The 20,707-nt window shown below is 45.6% G+C and overlaps 2 protein-coding genes across 4 annotated transcripts in view; one reads left to right on the top strand and one right to left on the bottom strand.

Moving 5' to 3' along the window:
* The window catches only part of LOC136018295 (netrin-4-like), a 45,253-nt gene extending 39,251 nt beyond the window's left edge, over nt 1-6,002 (bottom strand). Inside the window, exons 1-2 of one of the 2 annotated variants that reach the window (XM_065687389.1) lie at nt 5,914-6,002; nt 4,643-5,232 (exon numbers count right to left, since the gene is read on the bottom strand). In XM_065687389.1, the coding sequence (XP_065543461.1) occupies nt 4,643-4,709 (67 nt within the window). In that variant the 5' untranslated portion in view covers nt 4,710-5,232; nt 5,914-6,002. Of the gene's footprint in view, nt 1-4,642; nt 5,893-5,913 lie in introns of those variants that run through there. The other variant, XM_065687388.1, reaches the window with a different exon arrangement.
* A 1,943-nt stretch (nt 6,003-7,945) lies between these two features.
* UROC1 (urocanate hydratase 1) overlaps nt 7,946-20,707 on the top strand; it is a 38,737-nt gene continuing 25,975 nt past the window's right edge. Inside the window, exons 1-4 of one of the 2 annotated variants that reach the window (XM_065687815.1) lie at nt 7,946-8,217; nt 14,902-15,032; nt 17,447-17,540; nt 18,834-18,893. In XM_065687815.1, coding sequence (XP_065543887.1) covers nt 8,092-8,217; nt 14,902-15,032; nt 17,447-17,540; nt 18,834-18,893 — 411 coding nt within the window. In that variant the 5' untranslated portion in view covers nt 7,946-8,091. Of the gene's footprint in view, nt 8,218-14,877; nt 15,033-17,446; nt 17,541-18,833; nt 18,894-20,707 lie in introns of those variants that run through there. The other variant, XM_065687814.1, reaches the window with a different exon arrangement.

The raw sequence follows: 20,707 nt of genomic DNA, 5'->3' as shown, positions 1-20,707 counted from the left end.
ATGACATTTCCACCCAGGCCAGAAGAGGAAGGTCAGAGATAGGCATTGGTTTGGAAAACACCTTGTGCATTTTGCTTCCCAGGATTGGGACACAAAACAAAGTTGCTGTATGTCTACTGAATCCTACTGAGCAAGGGAGTATACTGTCTTAGCTTACATGGAGCATAAGGTAGTCTTAACCCTCAGATAGCGAGAAATCAGATCATCCAAAAATGCCCTTGACTACTCTTAGGAGCAGGTGGAAGCCACCTTCAAAGGAGCTTGGACTCAGTGTGTATGCCTTGCAGACACTAAGCAGCAGCCTCAAGGAAAGAGAAGGTGTCTGGAGGCACAGTAGTAGCGGTTTCCTGCTGGTGGAGGTTGGAATGGGCTGGCCAAGGTGTTTTCTAGTATCCCAGCGAAGTCCTAGGTGACTGGAAGCCTGCAGCAGTGCCTGAATTACATGTGCTCCTATAGTCCTCGGGTCAGAGGAACGAAAGCTGCCCCTCCTCAGTCCCACCACTGCCTGTGCCAGCACAGAGATGGATTTTCATGACACAGGATTTGCTGCAGAAGTCAGCTGGAGAGGAAAGGAGATGGGGATGTTTGGCTCTATCAGTTCTGTTCTTGGCTCCCCAGCTTCAATTCAGCAGGTGGTAACCTGACCCTCCAGCCAGCCCCCGCACCGTCCTCACTGCTTAATGACCATTTCCGTGTGTTTTCTTTCTGATTATGAACTTCTTACTCCATCTGAGCCTGGTAGAGGTATAGGGGAACACCTATTTTATCTGGGAGGTTCCTTGCAATTTCTCTGAGGCTTTTTGTCCTGAGGAAGGACTCGGGTTTGCAGGTCAGCAAAACCACAGTGAGCCTCAAGAATGTCTTTGCAAGTGGCATTTGGGTTTGTGTTCATGTCCAAGATGTTTGGTAAAAGTCACTGGAAATAAGGAAACCACAGTAGTTTCTGTGTTTAAAGTAGATTGGATATTAGCTGATGCTGCTCAGTGCTGCAGAAAGATGTCATCTTTGCCTCCAGACAATTTAATGGACTGATCTTATAACTGGACTTGGAACAAGCGTTAGCTCAAAGAGTCAGGTTACTTAGTTTTGATTAAGAATGCATTCATGTTGCAGGTGCTATTGGATTATGGATAAATATACCATATAATTAAAAGAAAGTCCATCTCTGCTGATGCATCACACCACCGAAGCTTTTCTGAAGGAAATGGGATGCAGGAGTTCTGAATTCAAGGACTTACATAGGGGAAGCTTTGCAGACAAGGATGTCAAAGTAAAAAAGGAAACGTTTATTAAAAGGGAATGGCTGCTTTTGATATTTCCCATAAATGGGCCATTAGTCTGGTACTGAGTTTTTCAGCTGGTTTATCTGAACCTGGAAAAGGAAGAAAACCATGGTTGTTCTCTTGCATAAGAGTCACGAGAAGGTTGATTTCTTCCGCCAGCTAATGCAACAATATCAATAAACAGTTCCTGTCTGAACTGCTGTGTCATGAGGAAAATGGGAGAAGAACAAAGTGCAAATGAGCAGAAGGGAGCTGGAAAACAAAATCTGCAGTCGATTAAAAGCTTTGTATTTAAAGAAATCAATTGGCAGGACATTGCTTGGCTACAGGGATGCTGCAGCCTGTCCATCACTCACCGATTCTGGGGAAACAACATGGACTGTGGAATCTGAACAGCGAAGGGAGACTGCTGCGGGGCAGAAACAGCAGCAGGAGAACAAACAACTCACCCCAAGTGCCAGGAGGACTCACTGAATAATTCATCAAGAACTAAACACTTTGATTGCGCATGGGCACTGCATGTGATTATGGAGTTGACGAGCTTTTACTCCATAGAGGATGGGTTTACTCAATAGAGAATGGTTTTACTCCATAGAGGATGGCTATGGTATGGTATGATTCATTTATTTGTCTGTTTTCTGGTTCCTCAGAGCTGTGCCATGAAGTGACAGGTCAATGGCACGTGCCCAGCGCGGGCTGTAACAACGGCATTACCCAATGGTTAGGGAATCCTGCAGTTGAAGGGAGGTCACACTACTGATATTCCTGGGACACCATCTCAAACAGGCGTCTCTTACTTACCTTGGAATGTAATGGAACATTGTAGACATTAACTAAAAACAGGTTCTGGGTGGTTTTAGGGCTTTTTTCACCCTCCATTGGACACTTGACATTAGAAAGGTCATATGGTCACTCAAAGCCTGCTGAGGTGACTGGAGAGCTGCCTTTTGTGAGTGATTTTAATTGGAATTTCTATTTCTTTTTGTATCTAATTTATGACTGTGTGTGTCCAAGTCTCCTATGGTGAGACAGGAGAGTGAATTTCACAGTTCTGAGCAATACTAAAACCTTTGGGCATCTTCTGCTATGGTTTTGATGGAGCACTTTGAGCATGTTATGTCCAACCTGGATTTCTCTTGTTCTGTATCAGTTTAGCTTTTTCCTTAACAACCAAAAACTTTGGATGTTCTTTTGAAGCCAAGCACCCTGGGGACAGGAGTGGCACAAGGTTTTATTAGTCAGACCTAGAACTTCACCCCTTAACGCTGTTACAACAGAAGTGCCATACAACCCTTTGTTGTCTGCAGCCAGCATGCAATAAGTTTGTCAAGGCTTCATCCATTTAGGAGTAGCCTGATATATTTCTGCACTAAAATAGCCCTAATAACTGGAGCTACGGAGCCAGCCTTCATAAATACCCCAGAGGTGAAGTTCTGAATACGCTACAAACCCAATCTGCTTTCATGACCCACAGCGTGGATAGAAGAATAAGATCCCAGGTCTGGGCTCTCATCCACTGTGTCCAGTTCCAGTTTGCCTGCCCACATCCCTTCTGGAGCAACAATGGGCTTCAACACCTACAACTTCATTTACAGAGGAGCTGAATAACCTGAGCCCAGAGGAAACCTGTCTTAACAGCTATCCCAATATGCAAGAGACCACTGCAGAGGGAGGGGAGCAGCGCTAGGGGAAGATCACCCAAGTGTCACATCTCACAATATAAAACCTAAGTGACTCCTCCAGCCTAACCACTAAGGGGTTTTATTTTCCTTTGGCATTCCATTTAAAGATCCAAGCAGCCAATCTTGACAATCCAGACTGACTTCTCTGCACAGAGATGGCAGAAGGCAAACATTGTACTCCCCACAAATATCATGCTTCATGTATTCCCCACACAGCTGCCCCATCAATATGTTTTACTTTTGATCAGGAAGGATCAATTATAGGGCTGAAAAGTGAGTTTATTGCTAGTAATGCAGGTACAAAACACACCTCACTGTACATGTCTTTGCTCAGGAAAAGGCTGAGACTTCTGAATCATTTTACATAGGTGGGCACTGTCCAGACTAACTGAGCAGTGCTGACCCTACATGTAACAGGACCTATAGAGGTTCAAGGTTAATTCAAGATTTTAATACTGCTTCAATAGTAATAATAATAATAATAATAACAATAATAATAATAATGTAATAGAATGAGCAGGTAAGCCTTGTGCTTTCACAGGCTGACGGCTTGTAAAACCTCTTGACCCAGCAGCATATATTCATTTGAAGTGACATTGAATCCTTAACATCATCACCTTCAGCATCCAATTATGTTGCTGTTATTCCCTATGTCCTACACTGTTAGAGCATGTTTAGCTCCATGCAGAACTCCCACCCTCCCCTCACATTCACTTCCCAAGCAGTCAGCATCTCCTTGCAGATTCATTTTCACCTTTGAATTGGCTGCAGAGCAGATTTAGGCTGGTTTGTAAGAGGCTGCCTTCTGCAACAGCATCAGCAGCTTCACCGCCAGCTCCTCAACCTTCCTGTGCTGTGTGTCAACAGATGTATCCTACAGGGAGAGTCCCGGACTGGGAAAACAGGGAATGCCCAAGATGAGACAGTGAGAGGACTAAGGTACATGTCCTCCCTCCACTCATTCCCTGGCATGTCGTGATAGACATTTTTCCCAACTGAGTCACAGGATAATGTGACAAGATGATAAATGCATGAAAATATCTTAAATCCATCTCTTAAACAGCACAGGCAGTGTGGGGAATGGACTCTGTCCTAATCCATTTTTAATCTAATGCTAATTTAATCTTGTCCACTGCATGTTAACTATAAAATCAGGGAATAACACTGAATGAATGGGCTGGCTTGGATAAACAGTAATTCCTAAACAGTGTCTCTGACTTTTAATGATGCTCAACGGAGTTAACAGAGACTAATTCAGATTCCTCCATTCCTCTAGTGCTGCTGTCCAAGGATGTTGTTGGTTCACCGTTGTCCTGCCTAGGAAGGCAATGTTTCGTCCTCAAAACAAATACCCAGCACATCTCAATCCATCTGCCTCTCTCTTTTTCTGTTACTTTCATTCACAAAAATAACACTCTTTTTTTCTTGTAAGGATGTATGAAACTGTACATCCTAAGCCTTTGGGAAGAGACTGAGCTATAAAGCTGTGTATTGCAAGGGGTTAGAATCATATCTATATATATATATATTGACCAACCCAGATTCCTTGTAAAATATCCAGTCTAAAGATGTTAACATCATTTCTTTTAACCAACAGCTCTGATTTCTATTCTCCTTCCCCTCGCTCAACTTAGGATAAATTGTTTCAGAATGGCAATATTGATGTATTTCACTTACCTGCTTCCCCATGGCCAGACATAACGTATTCCAAGAACACAATCAGCATGATGCCTCGATGCTGCATGGCTGTCAGCAGAATAGCTGTCCTCAGTGAAGCAAAAGAGAGCCGCAACAACCTACAGGTTTGGTGCTTGCATGGCTTTTCTGTGCTTGCTTTCTTTCTGCCCACCTTCCCCTCAGTGCAGGGGTCAAGGCTGCTGCCTCATTCTTCTTGGTCTTGTTTGGGTCCAAAGCTGTTTGGGGGGTGGGGGGGTGTCTTCAGGGCTCAGATGCCTTCTGGGTGTCACCCATCCATTGCTTCCAATAAATAAGGATTCTGGGTGTCTTCACCCCTCTCCATGCAGTGGGCTGGGGACGTTCACATCCCTGAGCGCCTCAGCGAGCTCCGTTCCGCCCGGTCCTTGGCGGCTGGATGGATGCTATTTGGAAACTTTCATTTCTGCTCCTTGCTTTCGGAGGAGCTTGGTTCTGGGTCTGGCTCTGCCTCGGCTCCCCTTGGCGACCTTCCCCAGCGGCTGGTGGTGGCGCTGGGGTCCGGGCAGCGCGTCCTTAGCAGGGTACCCGCGGACCTTCTCTCCCTTTGCTCCCTGCAGCGGAGGGTCATAGAAGAGCGGAGTTGGCTTTTCTCCCTGAGGGATGATGAGAAGCAAGTGCTTTCTTGGCTCTTCTCCTCTCTCTTGTCTTGTATTTTGGTTTGGTTTATTTTATATCACTTCCCTCCTCCCTCCGCTGTCACGGAAGCCACTTCTCCCCCACCTCCAAGGGGTTTGCTTTACACAACGAGCGCCAGGGAGTGGAAAACGCAGCCAAGGGCAGCCCTTCGGGGCCGGCGCCGGTGCCCGTGCCCGTGCCCGGGAGGTCCCGGCTGCCGCTGCCGCCGGACCGCGGCTCTCGCCGGGGCTTGGGGGCTGCGGAGGGCACAAGGGCAGGGGAGGAGATGCGATGCCCAGCGCCAGGAGAGAGGGGAGAAAGGGAAGAGGGGGGACCCTGGGGAATCCTTCCTCCCTCCTGCTCCAGCAGCGCCTGGGCTGGGGGTCCTTCCTCCCGACGGTGCCTGGTTATCTTCAAGTTTTGGTCGTGCCTCCCTTCAGCCTTTAGCGCATCTCTCAGTCCTAACTGGGCAGCTCTCCTCCCTGGTCCTGTCTGGCTGCAGAGGGGATTATTCTAACATGTGATCTTCTTCCTGCTCTTTATATGTGCTTGGGGGGGGTGGGGGGGGTAGGGGGTGGGGGGGGTGTCGGGAGGCGGAGGTTGGGTCGGTTCCGCACCTCCTGGTCGGCTGCCCTGGTCCTTGCCGTGCTCAGATGCAAGCGTTGTGTTCCAGCCGCATCTTCCCCTCCAGGAGCCGGTGTCTGTCCCCCTGCCTGTGTCTGTGTGTGCAGGGCGGGGGCACAGCGCTGCCCGCCCGGCCGGTGCCCGCTGTCCCTGCAGCACCCTCTGCCCGCCCGCCGGGAGCACGACACCCGCCCTGCGCCGGGCACTGCCCGGAGCATCCCCCTCCGGTACCCAAAGGCAGCCCCGGGGCATGGGGAGAGCGGGGTGTGTGTGTGTGTGTGTGTGTCTTTGGGGTTCATAGGTGCACAAACGGGCACAGGAGCAGGGTTTCTTTCCATCATCACAGACCTGAGCTGGGACAAACCTGGCGGTGAGGGGACCTGGGGCATCATCACTGGCACACCAAACACTGGGCATGTCCCTGGAGTTGGATATACTCAGGTGACTCCATCACAAAGCTCCTAGGGGCACAGGGAGGCTCCAGCATGCAGCAAACGGGGTGAAAATGCTCAGCCCCAGAAATCATTTATTTCAGTGAGATTCCCCCCTCACCAGCTTCATTTTCTCTATCTTCACTTTTCACACCGTTCAATTCTGGATGTCACAGAGGGAAGCAGGTCTGATGGAAGTCGAGAGGTAGACAGGGTTATTCTTGTGCTCATGTGTGTGCAGGATCAGATCTTGGTGGGATTTGGAGGATGTGGGTCATAAAGAATAATAAGGACAGATTTATTTCCTTTGGGGTGGGAATGTTCACATAAGGCAGGGTTATTTAGCTCAGTTTTGCGGCAGATTTTCTGACTTTTTACCTTCCTTTTGTATGTTTTTAATGCGAAAGCCCACCAGAAATTCTTTAAATATGAAGAATTCTTCTCCCTCTCCTTTTTGTCTTTGCCTTTGTTTGAAGGCAGCTAAACCAGTGTATAAACAGCAACCAAAACTCTCCTGCCATGAATGACAGGTAGCATCCTTCAGGGGTTTGAGTCTGCTGCGTGCTCAGCTCCCCTGGGATGCTCCCAGTTCTTTCAACTCCAGCATCTTCAGTGGGAGCTGGGGACGTGCAGCATGTCCCAGAGCTGAAGGCGATGTGACATTAATGAGATGCTGTCATTTAATAACTGTGCTTTGTTGTCATCGCTTGTTGATCGCTGCCTTTGTGGGGAAATGCAGTGGGGTTTTATTCCCGGTTTTATTCCCAGGTTTTAGGCTCATTCCTAAGTGAAATGTTTCTCCCAGTCAATTTCACCAGGCTTAAACTGTGGCACTTGAGAGGGTTGCCTGGCCAAGAGCTGTAGTTCCGTGGTTGTAATAAAGTTCAAGAAGCTCCTGTGTTATTAAACAGCTCAAGATGGACAGCAGAGTTCACGCTGCACTGTAAGTGGGAAATCAAAGTGAAGTATATTCACTTAGTTGTGACGTCTGAGTGGCAGTAGCCTTATGGCTTTCTAGCTGTTGTTGGGTATAAAAGTGACTTAGAGCTGAAAACCTTCATTTGTCCTCCCAATTATTGCCTGCCTTGAGAAAACCACTAGTTCCAAAGGGTGCATTTCCAGTTTAATACTTCTAAAGTCCATTTGTGCCTAGAAGCTAAGAGGAGCGAACGCCTAAGGGGCTGTCAATGATAACTGCTGTTATTTAGAAGGCGAATTGGTGACATCTAAGGAACAGCCAATACCTAGAGGTGTCGGACACGGAATGCCCATCTCAGCTGAACAGTGTGTACAAACAGTGATGTGATCAATATTTAGTTAGCTCCTAAGGCATGGAAATGTAAATGCCCAATCCTTGAGGTCTCGGGCAAGGTTCCTGCTCCAGACCAGGACTCTCACTAGGACACTGGGGCAATGAGATGGTTTGGAAGGTGGCTGAGTTTGTTCTAGTGGCTGAGTGACAAAGCACTCGGGGAATCAGCAGCAAAACTGTGAATCATTCATTTTGGGGGAGGAGGGAAGAGCCAATGGCATGGAGCGGAGGGGAGAGGAGGGTCACCTCTGCCGCCTGCCCCTGCACTTCACGGAGCTGTTGGCAGAAGCCAGAGGACAGGCTGTCCCCTTCTGATCACCTGGAGTGGAGGGATCTGCATCCCTTAGCATCCTGCTTGCCTGCACCCTCCTATTCCTTGTACCTCTCCAGTTTGCCTTGCCTTTCCTCCTCGTATTTCCTCAGCAGCCATGAGCAGCCTGAAGGAAATCTGTCGTGGCCTTCCTCTATACCCTTTGCCTGAAAACAGAGGTCGGAGGAAAGGAATACCCCATGCGCCAGTGAGAACCCCTAATCTCACTACTCAGGAGAAAAAGGTAACACGGGGTTTCACTGGGCCTCACTTCAGATAAATGCAGCTCAGGGCACGGGTCTGATTGCCTCAAATGCTATTCTGAGCCTGGGCTTTGTGGGAAATGTGTTTCCTTGGTATTATAATTCCAGTGGATAATGGGATGAAGTACTGGAAGCTCTTCTGCTTGCTTGCTTGCTTGCTTTCTTCCTCCCCCAGAGATAACCAGGTTGGACAGGGCTTGAAGCAACCTGCTCTAGTGGAAGGTGTCCCTGCCCATGGCAGGGGGTTGGAACTGGATGAGCTTTAAGGTCCCTTCCAACCCAAACCATTCTATGTTTCCATGATTCTATGATGTGAGGGAGATTTGCTGCACAACAGCTTGCATGCCTTTAAATGGCTAAAGAAGAGGCACTAAACTTAAACACTATCAATCCAGTGTTGTTCTAGAAGATGAAATTATGAGTGCTGTTGCAAAACCACTTCATATGTATGGGAGTGAAAGCTATCTGAATGAAAGATCCAAAGATACTTTATTTTATCCAATAGCCCGAGAATCCTGGAATTTAGGGAAGTTTGTAGAGAGCCGAGTTAATGATTTGTCCTTAGTTGTGTAATTCTTTTTCAGCCTCTTTTTGTTTGAATAGCCTACGCACACACTAAAGTAATCATTGCATTATTCCAGGCTAGAGATTTAGAACATCAGCAGCAGCAGAACATAATGGTCAATGGGTGGAGATCCATAGGAATTTGTGGGGGAAAGGATAAGGTGGGATCCTTAGTTTGAAAGTCTGTGCTGCATCACGTGTAGCATCGCTTGGAGCGTGACATTCTGGTCAGAGCAACAGAAGTTCCTTCCCCCTGACAAGCTGCACACAGCTCCTTTGCCTTCGTGGGAGTTCCCCGCTGGCATCAGCTGCCAAATTCCTTCAAAGTCCACTTCCACGAAGCTGAGAGAGCCTAGGGAAAGGGTGGAAAGAGGAACAGCTGGGAGATATCCAAAGAGGATTTACTTCAGTGTCAGGAGCATTCATGGCTGAAGCGTCCTGTCTGTGCCTGGGACAGCTCACACACATGGAACTGTGGCTACCAAGTGTGCAGAAGGCGGCTCTGGTGATGCCTCTGAAGATAAAGGAGGGGGTAGTGAGCTCCACTGTACGTCAGAACATTGCCAAGCATCTCCATTTTATTCCTTGCCTTTGCTAAATCATTTTTCCCCTGCTATAGCATGGAGGAGTCAATGTTGCAGGACAGGGGATGATATCTCTCAAAAGGATGCCGAGCCTTACTCTTTACCTGGGGAGAGAAAGGTAATGACAGAAGTCCTCAATCCTTGTACAGAAACTGGATTAGTTTCCTGCCTCCTTTAAGTGTTGCAGGAGGACAGCAATAGGCTGATTTTCCGGCCCCAGTCTACTGTCTAACATCCTACCCTCATCTCTCCCTATTACCTACCACATGTGATAAGAGGTCATGCTAGCTGGGTTTTTATTAGACTGTTAGAGATTTAAAAGCTTCCTTTCTGCTTTATTTTACTCTGAATCCTCCACCTTAAACTCTTGACAGAGTCAGAGGCTCAGCTGGTATTTATTTGATATCTGAAAGGTCAAATCTCTCTTTTTAAGAGCTGTTCCACACTTAGAAAGCATGTAGACAGAAAGGTTGTCTGACTATGAGCTGCTCTTTAAGTCTTGAGACAGGCTTCCAGCTTTTGTTGACAGTGTGTAACGCTGAGCATATTGTGAGGCTTATCTGTATGTGTGACACTGGTTTCTGACTGCAGTACTCAGAACTCTGGCCTAAATGAAGTTAATGATAATGAAGCTACTGATTTCCTCAGGATTTGTCCCTCTCTTCACATGCCTTCAATCCAGTTTTACAATAACAACCCTTAGGACTGCCAAGGCTTTATTTTCTTGGACCTCCTTTTGTGGTTATGATAGAAACCCTGGGAGATTTATAAAGCTCTGTGTGCTTTGGGGCTTGCTGAAGAACCATATAATTCTCGCTATCATACCAACTTCAATCTTTTTGGATAAATGAAATAATTTCTCAGAACTGATGCTCTTTCTGTGTTTCTTGAGTTCTCTTCTTTGTCTGTAGCCTGGAACAGCCGCATCCTCCCTCTTTCCCTCCACAGCTCTTCTGTTTCTCAGCGTCTGTATCTTACTGTAAATACACTACAAAGAAACTGCCCTTAAAATCGTATGCATGGCATGTCCTTTGCAGAACAAGGATGTTGCGTCCTCAATAATCAGTGACATTCAATTGAATGTGCCCTTCTCAGTGTTGCTCAGCATCAGAAAACAGCGGCACACCATCATCCACGCAGTGATTCCCTTATGTATCTTAGAGCTACATCCTGCTGCAATCTTCCTGCTGCCCCAGCATCAGCATCATCTGTCACCTGTGTATCTGTCACAGAGCCCTAAGGTCAGTGATGACCTTGATGAGCCTCACCTGAAATCTCCACCCATGCCCTCTGCCCATAGGCTTAAGGGTTCTATTTAAACTCAGGCCTGGGATCTCACTCTTAGTTGTGGTGGAGATGTGTTTGTGCTTGTGCTTTTGCTACTGCTACTGGTGTATCTCTCTGCCTAGCCACGGACCTTGTTGATCTGGTCTCTAACCTGTGGGCTGTGAACCTTCCTGCTGATCTTTGGGCCCTTTCTCTCTGTGGTGACCATCACCAGACCTGGTCCTGACTCGCACTCCTACCTTGACTGCTTACTTGCACATCACCAGGATCTTGCCTGATGACTTGGACTCTTGGTGGCTGCCATCCCTGGGCTGCCCAGCTCATCTCTGCAGCTACTGTGAGGCTGGATCCTGGCTGGTGAGGTGTCTGTCCTGCTGGCTCTGTTACTCTGCTTGCTCCCTTTTTCCTTCAGGAGCAATTGGACTTTGCTTCGTGACTTCCTAGCGCAAAGAGCTGCAGCCAGAGCCTATGAAGTCACATAGCACCTGAAGTGCTTCAATATTCTGGAGGAGCAGCAGGACTCTTGACCTTAATGATTGCTTTACACATCCAGAAATAAGGCTGCTTTTAAGTTTCTGTGTCGATTGGGAAGGCCGATTTGTTGGCTCCTGTTTTGGAACATCTGGATGATAAATAACTTGGGAAGCTTTTTCACAGTCCATAAAGTATTTATAGTAATGGTCAGTCAGACATAGCCATGTTTACTTCCTGAGCTGCTCTAAACTGGGACCTATCAGGAAGAATAATAGATGAAACAACAGTCTTGCTTTTATAGTTTCTGCTTAGAGAATAGTGCCACCAAATATTCTGGGCCTGGGTATCATCAAGCAGAAGATGATGGATGGGAGACAAGTAACATCCCCAGCTTAAGAGGGGCAGAACTAAGAATGAGGCTGTTGTAGAGTTAAGTTATTTGCTTCCTCTCTTCATGCTTGCCTTTTCCCTTTGAGCCTGCAAATCTCGGTGTCTTGGGATTCTTCATTTGGAAGTTCTGATGATGCTGTTATAAAATGGAAATGAATGGTATTCCTTCCGAAGAGGCCCTGGCTCCTCTGCAAACACCAATTAGGGAGGAGGCTGGTATGCTTGATTCCTCAAGAGACTCACCCAACAAAGATATTTACAGCTGATTGATTGGAGCAGGATTTCATGGGTTTTGTTGACATTGACAGGTCTGAATCTTGATTGAATAGCAGCAGGATCATGTTTGACTGTGTAAATGCCAGTGAATACAGGAAAAGACACCCTAATAGTGACTAGAGCTTAAGCACAAGTCAAAGAGTAGGTCCAACTGGCACATCTAAGAGGAAGACTTTGCATCTAATGCTTGCACTGCATTGGTTAGGTTAGAATAATATTTTATATGGAGCCTTAACGAAATATAATGACCTTGTATTGCCTGTCCACAAAAGCATAATGATCAGCCTGTTTGAATTTGCTCCTTGAGTGCCTTTCTTAGGTTATTCAGTTTGACTCCATAATGAATATGCAAGATTCTTCCTGATGCCCATGGCAGTTGCCCTTTCATAAAGCAGCCAGGCTCTATCTAAGCAATTTTCAGTGCCCAGCTCTCCTATTGAGAGACTGTTTCAGAGCCTCTTATATTTAAATTAGTCTAATTTCAGGACTACATTTATAGGTAATTCACAGCTAGTTATTCCTCTTCAGCATTTTCCTGATGCTCCTTCCTGCTTTGACACTTATCCTGCAGTGAGAGAGCAATCAAATGTCACCTTTGTTCAGTTCAGCTAAGCAAGCTGCAGTCTTAGTCCTCTTTTACAGGATCCCTATTGTCTGCCCAACCAAGGTGCCCTTCCCACCCTTCATGTCGCATCCAAGTTCATGTTTCATTAATGTTTGCATCATCAAAATTCAAGCTTCTGCCAGTGTGTAGCACTAATAGCATAGAGGCTCAGACTAAATGAATTCATTTGGAAACCCAAACAGATTTTACTTGCTTGTATTTTTAGGGCAAAGAGAAATATTTGCCCATTAGTTTCATTATAACTACAAATAATGTATCGATCAAAGCCTGCGTGATCCTTGCCAGGCTGGAAGCAAAACACTTATCCTGATAGCTCTCATATGCAGCCAAGATGCCAAATTCGGCAATGTTTTTCTCTTGGCTGTGTTGTTGTAAGGGGTGTGGGTGGTTTTATTCGTGCTTTAGGAACTCCTTAGATTGAGAACTCACTGTGGTTGTTTGCCTCTGAGATTGACTTTGAAAATCCCCACATATTTTGTCATGGCGTGGATATAGCTGGGATTCTTGTGTTCATTAATATGAAAAATGACTGCTCATCTACCTGGAGAAGAATAAGGTGGTGGCTGAAATGGTGTTTGTATTTGCTCAGCTGGTAAATAGGTTTTCCCCCTTGTCATTCTCTGCATGGAATGGCAAATGTAATTTGGAGGGGTTTTACCGGTCAGCTCCTCAGCTGGTGCACATCAGTATAGCTTCACTGATGTGAAAGGGTCTGACTCGGACCTGTTCAGCAGCAAGTGTGCCAACAAAACCCTCTCTTAGTATGAGGCATTTTGAGATTGAGATATTGTTCTTTCAGTAGCTCTAAGGTGTGTGAGACCAGCATGCTCAAATGAAGGGGCTGGGGAGCTCTAACTGTATGAACCAGCCGTAGTCATGTTGAATTAGGAGTTGTATTACTGAGCTGAGGGCTTTAGAGAGCTTTTCAGGACTCCTTACCAAGATAGATGGTGATGATACCTGGACTGGATGGTTCTTGATGCCTTTGTTTTTAGATACCTGTATGACAGCCAACCCCTTCACTTCATCCAGAAAACACTGGTTCCATAACTCTTTGAAATGCCAACAAAATGTATCACAAACGTGGGGTATCCTTGCTATAACAGCCCTCTCCAAAACTGGGTTTTCCTGGTGGTTTTATAGACTGTTACTGGATTTGAAAGCAAGCGTGGTCTCTTTCTACCCTTTCTACAGCTATTAAATTAGCCTAATAAAGATGTGGAATTCCATATGACTTGTAGATCTCAACTAAAAGTCATTTGGACAGCGTCACTGCTTGTCAGGGAACTTACAAAGTCTTTTAGCATCTTTGCATGAAATTGGCTTTTCAAAGATTACAAGATCTTTATTCTCATTATGGTTTTAATCAAATGGGACATGGAATACAGATACATGACTGTTACTAAAGATAGTGATTTATTTATGGCTTCTTTCATCCAAAAGGACATACTGTACTTTGCAAACCATGGGTAATGTCTTTGAAGACAACAGAGTATAAGCCACGTAGCATCATCTGCAGAATTTAATTCAGTGCCTATTAATCATGTAAGCTAATTTGGAAGTGATACATGTAGCATCAGTAACATAATGTATTGCAGAGGGTGGGGGTTCATGGAGTGAATCTTTAATAAGACTTAGCCCAAGAACATCTTCATCTGGGAGTATGTCACATAACTCAGGGCTGAGTTCCCTGTTTTGAAGGTCTTCAATGTCTGTAGGAGTTCAGGGTCCCAGTCTAAGGAATTCTGAATGCTTTCCTTGGTAGTTCAGTGCCCCCTAGCACTGTGAGAAGGAATGCATCCATGTCTGACTTTGGGATTGAGCCCTACTGAACAGATCTCCAAGATCTCATACCTCAGAGCAGCCTTCCAGTACCTGAAGGGGGCTATAGGGATGCTGGGGAGGGGCTCTTCATTAGGGACTGTAGTGACAGGACAAGGGGTAACGGGTTCAAACTGAAACAGGGGAAGTTTAGATTGGATCTAAGGAGGAAATTCTTTCCTGTGAGGGTGGTGAGGCACTGGAATGGGTTGCCCAGGGAGGTTGTGAGTGCTCCATCCCTGGCAGTGTTCAAGGCCAGGTTGGACAGAGCCTTGGCTGGGATGGTTTAGTGTGAGGTGTCCCTGCCCATTGCAGGGGGTTGGAACTGGATGATCTTAAGGTCCTTTCCAACCCGAACTATTCTATGATTGTATGATTCTATCTCTCCATGCAGATTTGGGCTGGGACGGGATGGGGAGGGTTACATGTATTCAGGAATTGAATCTACGAGGGAGTATGCAGGTAGAAACACTTCAATAGCAAAGCAGGAATAGAGCTCCTCTGGTGTAAGCTTGGCCTTTAAAATCATCTCCTCCTTCTGATAGCATAGGAAGGCTTCCAGTTGAGTCTGGCCAAGGTTCAGGGCCACCTTCTTACCTCCCTTTCTCTTTTACCTCGTTTTTTTCTCTGGGTGTTTTTGGCAGCTGGCTTTGCGCAATGCCTTGCGTTATTTCCCATCTGAAATACAAAAGAAGCTGGCCCTGGAATTTGCTGAGGAGCTCCAGCTGTACGGCCACATCTATATGTACAGGTTCTTCCCAGAGATCGAGATGAGGTAAGGACTGGATAACTCATTGTATTTGGCTCATAACCACCTTTCACCTGTGGAACTGCCCTTTCAATAGTGGCATTGCTGTGTCCTAATTTACCTCTTGTAGAAGTCGCATCATAGCATACCAATGAAGTGCTTCATCTGAATAAACTGGATGCTCTGTGTATCATTAGATAGCAGTGACTTCATTTCCAGTGAGGCATACTACATGTTTTGGGATGCTCTTCTGTAAAGCTGCACAACACTGATCCTTCATCCTCCCGCTTTCATCCTCATGAATCCCATGGCACTAGTAGGCAGACAGTGTGCACCTTTCTGCCAGGGCTAGGACAGTCTCACTGCTGGAAAGCTCAGCACCATTCAGCACATGGAAAGGTTTGTGCAAGGTTGTGTGCTTGGTAATGCCAGCTTTATCATACACAGGCATCCCAGATGCTCTGCCCCACGCAGGTCTTAGTTTCTAAAGGCCAGTCATTATGCAGAGACCTCTGATTGCAACCTGGACAAAAAACTTGAGGTGCTGCAAGTCAAGTCTCAGCTGAACCAAGAGGTAAAACCAGGTGAGTGGATGGGGCCAGACCTGCTGTGAGTGTCTGGTTGTTTCCCAGTCTGGCAAAGAAGGTTTTCTGGGCTTAATAGAAAGACAGTACATCTTTCCATCATTGGAACCTGTATCTGACCCTGGCTTATAATGTGCTGTGCCTGTTGATCTTGGAGCATCACTTCATTCTGGGGCTGATGGGGCTAATGTTTGTGAAGCAGAACAGTTTCAGAGAGGGCTGCCAGGGGCTAGCTGCTTTTTTTAGACTGATGGATTCCTTTTTGCATCCAGCAGGCGCCTGGTTAATGTCTACACAGGAATCTGAATAAAGCAAGGGACCAGAAAGCACTCTGATTTCCACAGACATCCATATTTCTGTGCTGCCCATACTAATAAGGGGTCAGCTGCTGTAGAATTCAGCTAAGGGGAAGACAACTGGAAGACTGTCTGAAAGGTATTGCAGAGTTGGACTTCAGAGGACCCTAGTCCTGACCAGGGCACCTTCCAAGTAGTCTTCATGAGGCAGCCCACCAGCTTGTTTCCATCACCGGCATCAGTGACTATTTAATAGCTTCATTTCACTGATCGCTCTGTTAGATTCTTACAGTCTCAGATTAAGACAAAGCCTTTTGGTCTCTGTAGCCTGGTAGTTTTTGTTGTGTCCCAGGGAGCAGAGTCCAACTTGGTTCTGTTCCATTTAACAGCCATGTTCCCATAGCAGCACACTCAACTGATAATCTGAACTTTAGGCATCTTATGCTCTGAGCAGTATTATGTGGAAATCCCTCCTCTTGATGCATTAGTATCATTCCATAGAAATCCTGTTGTTTTATCACATCAAGCTTAGAAAAGCAGCAAACACTAATAAAGTACTGAAGAAAAACTGCAGTGCATTCCCTGCTGGTTTGGCAAAGGCTACAAGGCATTTGGTTTAGTATCCTGATGTACAAAGCAAGGATAAAGTGCATACGATCATGGGGGGAGCCCGTTTACTGAATGTGTAGAATATATATTCCAGGACCTTTCCAGCGTAGCTGTCTTCTCTGTACAAACCAAGTGTCCAGGCGCTGAAGATTGATGATCCAATAAAAGGAAGATCATTTAGAAACCATGTTAAATGATCCTGTCTGCCTTTAGGAATTCCAGCATCTCTAATGGTAGTGTTGCTTACAGAAGGGAAAGAGCAAAACTTCATCAGTGGTTATACTGCCTTTTGGTATCATACTGTAGAGGCTGCAGCACAGTTGTACTGAGACCTGTGCAAACCCAGCAAAGGACTTGTCCCTGCCCTTGAGGGTGACAGTATAAATCTAGGATAGAAGTATTAGAGCTGGTTGTTATGGCAGATGGTGGAGGAGAAGATACCAGTGGGATGATTGCAGCAGTTGGCATTGAACCACACTAGTGGTAGGAAACCTGACTCAGGATACCTTTGTGAGGGTTTCTCATATCTCATCTCTCAACTGTCTGCATGAAATGAATCTTGTTCAGTAAAAAGGCCTGTTTTTCTCCAAACTGTTTCAGGGTTTGAGAGCTGCTTTGGGACTGAAATTCAAGCTGGGTGTCTTAGATGGGATCTTAAATAACAAGAGCTGCTGAGCCTGAAGGCAGCTTCCACTGATGCTGTTTTCCTTGGCGTGGCAGGGTGTAGCTGCTTGGCCAGTTCCAGCCTCCCCAGAATAATCCAATTCAAAGCAATGAGAGCTCTTGGCCACCATATGTGCCAGTTGTGATTAACTGATTCAGTAAATAAGCTGAATGCAGGTGTTTTCTTTGCTTGGTCTGACAACAGTTAAACCTGACTCACTGTGGGGGCTGTGGCTGTGGTCGCCCTTGTGAATCAGCGTCTCTCCTTAATTTTTGCCTCCTGTTTCAGAGCATACCCCATAGGAGAATACCCTTGCAAGACCAAATCAGCTGCTGCCATTATGTTGATGATCATGAATAATCTGGATCCCTCAGTGGCTCAGGTAAGGTACAGTGAAAATAAACTGGATTCATAGGGCAGCAGATCTGCAAGTGACTGTATGTGCTCTTATATAAAACCTGAAGAATTTAGGCATATAGGATGAAATTAATCCTTGTACAGATGATTATTCTTCCGTTGATTGGATAGGATTTTAGTTGCTCATGGGCCTTTTGTTAGTTCTGTGCCCCAAGGTCCATTCCAGCCCCTGTACATGGAGAGCTGGCTGCTGCGTGTTAACTAGGCACGTAAAGTGTGGTAGCTAATGGGTGATGTGCTAGAACATCCATTTCTGTGAGCCTGCAAGGAACTAAAGCTGCTTCTATACTTGTGGTTGTGTTCTAATTCCTGGGCTTTGGAGTCTTTTGTATTAAGTTCTTTAGTTTCCTGCTGTGTGCAGTTCTGAATCCTGCACAGCGGGTCCTGGTCCCCTCTGGAGCATCCTACACCACCAGCAAGGCTCGCTCCAGCTTCCACTATAGACAGGAGCTTGGCTGCTACCTGTAGCAAGCAGAGCTCAGCTCTTAGTACATTGCTGCTACAACAACTTATGTTGAAAAATCAGTGCTGATGCTCCCTGCTTTGAAAGCTCATCCCTCAAGCACAGACTGACTGGAGGATCACAGGACCAGTCCATCCTTCCAAGCACTACCCAGTGTAATGCACAGAGGCGTGCAACTACGCCCCTCTGCCCTGCTGCTCATAGACTCTTCCAGCTGTAAATGCCAGTGGCAACCCATCTATAAGCTCACTCAGTCCCTCTAAAAGAGCTTACTGGGATGTCTGATATGGAAATAGCAACGAAGGAACCACGTTGTAGCATTCCACAGCCAAAATCATAGAATCAGAGAATAGTTCACGTTGGAAAGGACCTCAAGATCATCCAGTTCCAACCCCCCTGCCATGGGCAGGGACACCTCACACTAAACCATCCCACCCAAGGCTTCATCCAACCTGGCCTTGAGCACTGCCAGGGATGGAGCACTCACAACCTCCCTGGTCAACCCATTCCAGTGCCTCAGCACCCTCACAGGAAAGAATTTCCTCCTTGTATCCAATCTAAAAAAATCTAAAAAATACCACTGTAACAATAACAAACACCTCATTTTGAAAAGGAATTTTCTTTCTTTTCCTTAAATAATCACTTTAATATTAATATTTTCTGATTTCAGGAATTTAGGGTTGCTACAATAAGCCCTAGAAAAGATTTATTATCGAGATTAGTAAACCAGCTTGGAGGCACAGCGAAATGCTCCAGAAAAGTGCTTGCCTTATTGTTATAAATTGTCTTTTCCAGTTTCCTCAGGAGCTTGTCACTTACGGAGGGAACGGGCAGGTCTTCAGCAACTGGGCCCAGGTAGGACATTGCTGCTTGCGCAGCTCGTTTCATGCAGCCGGTTTCACCCTCCCCCGTGCACATTCTGCTTAGGCAGTTCGTGATAATTCTTGGCAGTCGTTGTCTCAAAACACTCCAAAACATCCTGTCTGGAAAGAGGAATGCTCCCTTATGAACGGCATAGACAGGGAGAGCTTTATTTAGTAAGGAGAGCACAGGCAGCCCAACAGAAATACTGAACATACTACCATAAACAGACCAAGCTGTGTATGGTGATGTAAAGACCAGTTCTTTCTCTGATGTATTTGTATGTGCCTGTGTATTTAACACAGATAAATTTGGAGTCAAAATGGATTCTGCGTAATAAAAAAGTGTATCTTTTGCTTGTTTCTGGTGCTCTTGGAATACTTCTCACAGCAAGTAATGGAACTAAAAGGCTTTGATTTAGAAAAATGCAACCTTGATTCATGCTTCAGTTTCCTGTCCTGATAAATGGGAGTTAAATGGAAGTCTCGGGCAGCTTTTGAGGCAAAACCATTCTGAGTTGTTAAAAGAATGGTACCATGGCAATACCCATCATTTCTTCATCCTGTGTATTGATTAGTAAATGCCAGTTAACTGATGCCTGTTAACTACTTGAGTTTTACACCATTTCTCGCTTGAGCAGTGCCAGTAGTTTATATAGCAGCCTTTATTGGACTGACATCCCCTGTGCAGATGCTGGGCTACAAGGTGAAGTAGCAATACTGCCAAAGTCTGAAACACTCTCTTTTCTCTTGCTCTCATCCAAGCCAGAGCTATGACCTGCAGTTGTTTTGCAGCAGAACAAACAAAACCTTTTTGGTTTTGCTTGCTTAGAGTAGCAATCACATGAATGATTCAGTTATGATGGAACATTTTGTTCTGTTTGTGGCTTGAAAACATGCTTTTTTTGCAAATCATTGCAAAATTCCTAATGAAAAGGTTGAGATTGGTTTCTATCGCCTGTTTATATCATCCAGACCTCTCTTCTGAATAATTCTGAAGGAATGAACCATGCCCAGAGTTAACTTTACAAGCCTGCAACAAGAACTGTTCTTTAAGCTAGGAAAGGCTTTTGCTTCCTCCTTGCTTGTTGTGCCTTTCAATGCAAAATGGTTGATCTGATAGCTTCTAGTTGCATTACAATGTGTTCCCAGCCTGCCAAAGAATGGGCAGTTCAGCTGGTTACCTGTCCTGCCCTAGGACCAGACTTTGAGTATTCAATGTATTTCATGAAACAAAACCATCTATAAAGCAAGAGAGTAAATCTGCTAACTCCTTCCTGTTCACCTGAACTTGCTCTTTGGGGTTAGAAGGGACTGGCTTCAAATCCGCACTGATTTAAATGGAATCAAAGACACAACACAGAGGTTAAGTGCCCATGACAAGTGGTTCTGTTTATTTGTCACTGATACTGCAGTCTCTTTCATCAGTAGTTCCTTTACTTACTCAAAACTTTGTGTCCCCTCATAGAACTCTAGTTTCAAGCTGGGATTCCAGTATTACACAGGAAAGCTCCTCTCAGGCTAACCTGTCCCATCCTAAAAGTCCTGTGGAATATTAATGTGGTAGACCACGATGGATGTGAATCAATTCTATAGGCAGCTTAGATGCTCAAACCCTATTTTTTGGCATACATCAAGAGTAACTATTGAATTATGCAGAGTTGAGATGCATTTATTTGTATGCTCACGAGTGCCCCAAGGACTTTCTTTGCTCTCCATCATGAAAGCTGATTTGTTTTTCTTTAGAAGAAAAATGATTTCTTGCTTTAGTGCACATTGTAATATCTATTTGTTGAAAACGTGACAAGC

Source organism: Lathamus discolor, chromosome 7 (assembly GCF_037157495.1).
Source record: "Lathamus discolor isolate bLatDis1 chromosome 7, bLatDis1.hap1, whole genome shotgun sequence".
In the NCBI taxonomy this organism is placed as follows: Eukaryota; Metazoa; Chordata; class Aves; order Psittaciformes; family Psittacidae; genus Lathamus; species Lathamus discolor.
This window is presented reverse-complemented; position numbering and strand designations above follow the sequence as displayed.